The 7,758-nt window shown below is 30.4% G+C and overlaps 1 protein-coding gene and 1 pseudogene across 1 annotated transcript; both read right to left on the bottom strand.

Moving 5' to 3' along the window:
- Positions 1-468: 468 nt before the first annotated feature.
- On the bottom strand, positions 469-2,172 carry LOC140986415 (allene oxide synthase 3-like). Its single transcript, XM_073454649.1, has one exon. It carries the CDS (start codon positions 2,069-2,071, stop codon positions 617-619), a length of 1,455 nt encoding a protein of 484 aa, XP_073310750.1. The 5' UTR covers positions 2,072-2,172; the 3' UTR covers positions 469-616.
- A 2,063-nt stretch (positions 2,173-4,235) lies between these two features.
- Positions 4,236-7,758, bottom strand: part of LOC140985979 (plastid division protein PDV2-like) — a 10,231-nt pseudogene continuing 6,708 nt past the window's right edge.

Genomic DNA, 7,758 nt, shown 5'->3' with positions numbered 1-7,758 from the left:
TATTATATATAAAAGTTTGTAAAGAAATAACTTTGTAAACTAAATTTGATTAATACTATAATAAAAAATAAAAAAACATATATGTCGGTGTGATAATTGTCTCTGCTAGGTAGAACAACTGAAACACGATGTTAAAGCTGTTGTATGATTTAAAAGATTTAAGTTGCACCGTTACCACTATCTATAGTTTTTGGTAAAATGAATATCGCTCGATTTTGCAATTGATATCAGAGACAATGTCACATGTTCGGTTCCCAATAATTGTACTTGCTAGAACAATAAAAACGTATTGGTTGAGCTGATATGCTGTTTTTAAAATTTTGAATAATATTATTACCACCAACTATAAATTTTGATAAAATGACAAACGTTCGATCTTGTGACATACGTTCGATCTTACCATATAAATTACATGATCGCTTAATATAAATAAATACTTGCGAGTTGTTATAAAGTAATCTGAAGTCATGGGCACAAATTCAACGCTATAATACGTATATGGAAATCAAACAATGGAAGAGAAATTAATTATCTGCAACAATTTTTTGTGAGATGAACAAATGAATCTCACAAACCAATTTATTTTTCACGATAACAAATGGATAATAATAAACTTTCATGTAGCCTTTGTAAATGACTTGATTGTAACCCAAGAACCCGCCAATAATTTTCCAGACTCAACTTGAATAGTGTCGTATCGGAGAAAAAATTCGACCAGCATTAATCGAGACAACATTATAACAATGTCCTTTCCCGGACATTGCTTATTCTCCGTCGTCGGCTCCTCCGTTTCTCTCCCATTCGACCAGTACACGTACTGGATCAATTCTTCACCAGCACCCACGAATCTATCTGCCACGAATTCTTCTGGGTTCTTAAAGATAATGGGATCTTTGGTAACAATCGGCTGATACCCGAACAGCATCTCCCCTTTCTTGATCAAGAACGACGACTCATGGTTCTGTACGGTGAGATCTTGCTTAGCTTTACCGTACTGGTAAGGGACAGGTGGTTCGATTCTCAGAGCTTCGTATAAGGTTGATTTTGTCAGTTTCATTTTATTCAGTGCTGCAACGGTGACGCCGCCTTCTGCTTTGACGACATCTCTGATTTCGTCTCGCAGCCGGCGGTGCAGATCCTCTCCGGCGGCACCTACCCATTTGATCAGAGCGGGGAACAGAGTTTTCATTCCTCCGTATGCGTTGAATCCAGCTAAGAACACCAAGTTGTGGCAGGCTTCGTCTCTCTTGAGCCCTACTTTTTCTGCTTCATCCAGAATTGAACATGCGGAACTGTAAAAAGCATCGTAAAGTTTCTTGTACTTAGATTTCACGAGGCAGAAAGGTAGTGGGAATGTGTGCAGGAGTAGGTCTTCCAGGAAGTTTGGGAAGTATTTTAATCCTAAGGTCATCAATGGATGAAGCTGACCGAGCAGCCACAAGTCAACAAGTTTCGGGCCGTCGGACCCGATTGGAGTTTCCGAAGGATGCTTGTCGCAGAAGAAACGGAAGACGAACTCAAACGACATGCGGTCGCTTAAGTCATTGAAGTACGCGCTGCCCTTGGTGGAGAATTCTTCTTCCAAACCCGAAAACATGGTGGAAAGAGCTTGCCGGTAGATGGGAATGAAAGTGTCGTGCTTTTTGGCTAGTACCGAGAGGAATAGGCCTTTCAGAACCGCGTGATTGGGCTCGGAAGGATCCAAGAAGGCGCATACCCTATAGCCTCCGGTGAATTCGGTGGAGGGCATGAACGTGCCGTCGAGTACATTTTTCTTCTCGACCTTGGAGTTGTCGAAGAGGGTCTGAAAACTTAAGGCGTCGAGAAGGCAGATGACTCGTGGGTTTCGAGCCATGAATGGACCAGGCGGCATGTTGCATCTGAAGACTGTGGACTGGTATTTTTTCATTCGGGATTTGAAGAACTCGACCTCGCCTTGGATGTAGTAATACTTGTAGCGGTCGACTATCGGCCCGAAAAATGGGTTGCCGTAGTTGCCGGGGATATTTTGGAGCAGACTGTCAGACAGCGTTGTTTCATGGCGGTCGGCGGCGGTGATGGATGAAGACATTGTCGGAGGTCTTTGATCGAGGATAGTTGAAGCCTTTGGGAAATACAATGTTCGGAACTGGATAAAATGAAATTGAACTTCTCGTCTAGCCAATTCTACGTTTATATCGAGGATTACATATAATTTTGTAATTCCAAATCTAATATATAAATAAATGTAAATGTAGCATTTCCACAATATAAAATAATATAAATTTATTTTCATCATTGTTATTATAAACACTCTTTTCAAAATTTAAACTATTTAAAAAAAAATAAAAACTCTTTCTAAAAGCATCCTAAGAAAATAAGATAAGAAACTGCACCAAAACAACGTTTGCATGTAATAAATATATTTTCCAAAAACATCGCAGCAATGTCGATGAATATTATAACTCTCACCTACTCATAAAATCAAAATCACATGAAACATCACATTTATTTTAATATTAATATTTATTATTTATGAGTTTTACTCTCTACTTATCTATTTTTATTCTTATTTTACATTAAAAAAATTATTTGGAATTTTATTTACATTATTTAAATTATTATTTCTTAAAAAAATAATATTATTATTTAAACTTTTTAATTACCTAAAATTATTCGACCTTTATTAATATATTTAAAAGTTGAAATAATAATTATTTGTAGAAATATCCGTTTAAAGAATGCTAAAAAAAATAGCAACTTGTATTTAAATAAATTTATTACAAATAATTTTTTTAAAAAATATTAAAAAGTAAAAAGAAATGGGGAATCATTTTGGTCTTTCAATAATGTGGGTAGGTTTTTTTAATACCCATCCACGTTCATTTGCGTTTTCAAACTATTTATTTAACATCAACGTGGATAGGCTTTGAGATACCTAAGTTTGATTTTGTTAAAAAAAATTATAAAGGTTTGACTTTTTTTGTAATATATACCAAAATTATAATTATTTCGTATATTCTTATCTTGGCACACCGATCGAGTTGACCAGGAATATCAAGAAATCTTACTAAAATCAAGTTTAATCTATGAAATGACACATCGATCGAGCTGACCAGGAAGCTCAAGAAATCCAAAAATCAAGTTTAATCTGTGAAACGANAATATTTATAATTGTGAGATAGATTTACAAAATCAATACTTAGTAAGCAAACTTTCATCGAAAAATGATATTTTTGACATAATATTATTTCATATGTTGAATTAAATAGTAGATCTGTATCATATAAATGACTCATAAAACGATCTCATAAGAGTTTTTATCATTATGACTAGGGGGTCGTGTCGGGTTGAGCAATAATACTATTCAAAAATTACTCAGTGTTTTTTAAGTATTTTATTTGAGTTGTCATTTGGTGAGAAATATTGATAGAGTGAAGAGTGATCTTGTAATATTATCTCCACGATGTATAATTTGCTCTTTTATTTTCACTAGATATAAGCAAATTGTCGATTCACTTAAATTTCTACATAACTGCATGTATACAGGCATAAAAAAGTATTCGTATCACCAAAAAAAGAAAAAAGAAAATCATCGGAAGGTTTTAACTCTATTGAAACCACACAGTAGGTTATTTTGGAAGTTGGTTTACAAATTTCTTACATTGTTAAACACAATCTTGACCTCGATGAACAAAATTGGGTCACTTGCAATGAAAATAGGCCTAGTAACCTGTCGTGACGTTGTAAAATCGTTTTGGGTACTAATTCCTATTTAATTGTTTTTTCAGCTTACTGTCTAAATTTATGATTAATTCAAAATATTTGAATTTCACTGTTATAACTATGAATTACTATTATTAATGGCAGAATGATATAGATGTTAAATTGCTTTAAATAAAAGAAAAAATTATTGAAAGGGTAGTTTTCGGGAACAATTTGCAAGTGTGTGCAAGTATATTCGATCAGGAAATGATCGAAACATGATTATTTAAGAGTCTACATACAATAAGCTAGCAAAATTGTATTGATTTAACAGTTACAATATTTATTAATATATGTGGATTCTATATTTTTTTTACAGTGGATCTTATACGTGAATTAATCACCTTTAGATGTAAATTAAAATAGCATGGAATTTTTCTCAAATTTAGACATTTGTGTAATTGTATGTTCAATGCTGATAGAAAAAAGTCAACGACTCCCCAAAACAAATAAATGCTATATTGTAGATGTGAATTTATATATAGACTTGTTCAATTAGAAACAGCAGATGCAGGTTTCATTTCAGCCTTGACAGCATCCACCAACTGGTCATACGCTTCCGCCCAAGCGCGCTTCATCTCTTGCGACCACATCTCTGGCACTGCTTCTTTTATAGTCTCCAGCAATGCAAATTTCGTTACCAGAAATGGATCGATTGGAACTCGTTTTTAAGATAAACTAACTAGATTTTCTTCTGTCTAGCTCAACTCCCATTACACAAAGTAATCTTGCAAGATAATGTGAAATGTACCTCAACATGTTCGTCTACCACACCATATGTGAAGTGTGTGGAGCCCAGNTGATACTTTAGATTTTAAAGAGATTGAAGTGTTTCACATATATATAATACATTTATTTCTCAGTGATACATCAATTAACTACAACTTCGAACAAATGCTGAGCTCTATTACACACAGTGGCATATTTTTCCTATAAACAAGAGCAGACAGAACTCTCGATACAATAACAAAAGAACAAAGTAAGTAAAATAATAATATTACCATGACAAAAACAGTAACGGCATGTGGTTTTAGCGGTGGATTCTGTTGCAGAGGCACACCTGAATCATTCAAGAATCTGAAAAGCTTCTTCGCAGATGGAGCTATCTCAAATATCCTACAAATTTAGTCATTTCATCATAAAACCCTGGTAAAAATGACCACAGAGTTTATTTATTTATCTAAATAACAAGAATCACTGAACCCACCTTAAGAAGAATTTAAGACCCAATTCTCCCGCATTTTTCTTCATAACTTTCCATGACTTGGTGACCAAAAGCTTCTTGTTCTTCTGTGAAAGCTGTCACTTCTACTCCATGTTTCTTTTCCACGCCTTCATTCCCAAGCATTACTAAATTACCAACTTTTGGATGATGATGTTATATGTGGCATGAATGCCAGGTCGTATTTTACAGCACAACATCATGTAAATATCAAGTTCGATTCATGATTCGAATTAAAAATCAAGTTTTATATATATATAAATATGTGACTTTATATGTGAATTTACATTTATCTCCTTATTAATTGCTTGTTTGCAATAATTGCTTACTTTAAATGTGTATTTTCTTTCTCCTTATTCATATTTTAAATATGTGTTATTATTAGTATTTAATTTTTTATGTCTACCCACATTATAATATTTATTTTTATCCAATAATATCTTTTCATTATATAAATTAGTATTTGGTTTTTTTATTCCTACCTACATTATAATATGTTATTTTTAATCCAATGATTTAGATTTTTTATTTATCTTTTCATTATGTAAATTAAATTAATTAAAGTTTAAAAATAACTCATTATCGAATTGTGAATTTTCTTTGGTGTCTTATTAATTTTTTTCATGTCCTCATGTGACAGTTTGCCATAATTTATGTGTTTAAATTAAAGTTTTTTGCAACCGAATTTTTTTGCGATTTATATTTATAAATTATTTAAATAAAACACGGTAAAAGATCGTTGTGATTTGAGCCGTCAATTTGGGTTGGGTCTGTCGGTTTGGCCTACACCGCCAAACAGTTTAAGTGAGTTGGGTTGAAATTTTGTTGACTCATTTAAAGGTGAGCCTAAATGAGCTCGTACGAGTTTATATTAAATATCTATATATATAATATTTCAATAATGAATTCTTGATATAAAATGGAAAATATCATTTTTATTTCAAAATTGTGATGTTATTATCTTGTCCAAAAATTGTGGGTTGTTGAGATATTTTGGCAGTCACTCAAAATTGAGTGTCAAAGTTGACATTTGAGTTGTATTTTTGGATTCCTGACAATATGTTCGTCAACATATTATTTTTAAGTTAGTTTTATCAGAATTGTGAGGGGTAAATATGTTTATTACAATATATAAATATTATCATCTCTTTAAATTAATATTCACTTTCATGTTTGACATATTATGGGTATTGGTAAAATGAGGAATAATAAATTCAAACAAACGAATACACAAAAGTATGGAGCGAAACCAGAATTATATGGTAGTAGAAATTAATGTATAAATTTTTTGTGAATTTATCGATGTTAAGTTGTATAACAAATCTTATATCATAACATATAAAATTTCAACCTCAGCTTATAAATGAAATAAATCAAACATATATGAAATATACAAAATTTTATTACATATGCAATCAAGTAATTCATTATAATTATATTTTATTCCACAAGAAATTTTGTCAAACTCAGTGATTGTGAATTTAATATCTATTAAATCAACAAACTAAAGAGCGTGTCAATTAAACTAATTGAGTAATCAAATATTCTTGAATTTCCTAATTAATTTTTTATCTTGATAATTTGTTTCATTTAATATTTTAAATTATAAGACACTGTTACTATAACTAAAGACACATTTTTTTTAAATGTTCATAAGGACTCAATCACTAACTAATATGGAAAAACATTTATCGACATTCTATATTGAAAACATTCTAATTAATTCATCGCATTTGATGAAAATTTTCTAATTAATTAAAAAAATTCATTTACAATAATCATATTTAATCTTTTTAGGCTACCACCATTTGTTTTATAAGATATTCATCACAATTCTTTATTTGTATGTTAATTTTTAAATCTGAATTATGATGTATATTGTTTTTGTAAAAATTCTTAAATAATGATTTAGTACATTTATTCGACACTTCAATATTAACATTTTAAATATATAATAATTTTATATTGTATGCGTGCAACACTTCTAATCATGATTATAAAAATTCAATAAAAATTCTAAAAATTAATTAGGTAGAACATAAAAAATTAAACGATTAATCAAAAGACAGAGAATAAAAACTAAATAATTGTCTATTATCTATAAACTACTAATACCGACTTCTAAAGATTGAAGTCGGTGAGAGTAGAGGCCACTATGTACTAAAAAAATAAAAAGTTAATGCTTGAATGAACGTCACACTGTAAAGTTAGTGAAGTAAAAACGAATGACAAAGTGAGTTAATAAAAATATTATAATAGGCTAAGTTGAATGAGACTCATATGTATAAGTATCTCACTTGGTCTCACCTTATGTTTTGTCACTGTACAAAGCGAAAGTTTATGCACTGTAGCGTTCTACATTTTCTTAATTTTTCTCTTGATTTCAAATTTAATTTCATCATCTGTTGGTCTTTAAAGATATATTAAAATTTTTTCTAAACATCTAATATTAAATGTGATCAATTAACCAAATAATTATTATACTTTGTATAAAATAATAAATAGATTAATATATTTGAAGATAGAAAAAGTAATGTATTGAGAAGAATAAAAAAAGAATGTTAGAATTAATAATATAATTATCTAATGTCAATATTAAATTTAACATCCTACATTCGAAAATGTGTTTATTGATGTAAAGACTATGATGATAAACTAAAAATAATAATTTATTTATCATTGTAACGTAATAATAATGTTATCGTTATTCGGAATCAGAAAATGATGTACTTTGACTTTTTTATTAAATTGTATAAAAATTCTTTCAATATTTTTAGTGGATAAACATGTTA

Source organism: Primulina huaijiensis, chromosome 10 (genome assembly GCF_012295235.1).
Source record: "Primulina huaijiensis isolate GDHJ02 chromosome 10, ASM1229523v2, whole genome shotgun sequence".
NCBI lineage: Eukaryota > Viridiplantae > Streptophyta > Magnoliopsida > Lamiales > Gesneriaceae > Primulina > Primulina huaijiensis.
Note: the sequence above shows the minus strand (reverse complement) of the source record. Positions and strands in the feature narration are given on the sequence as shown.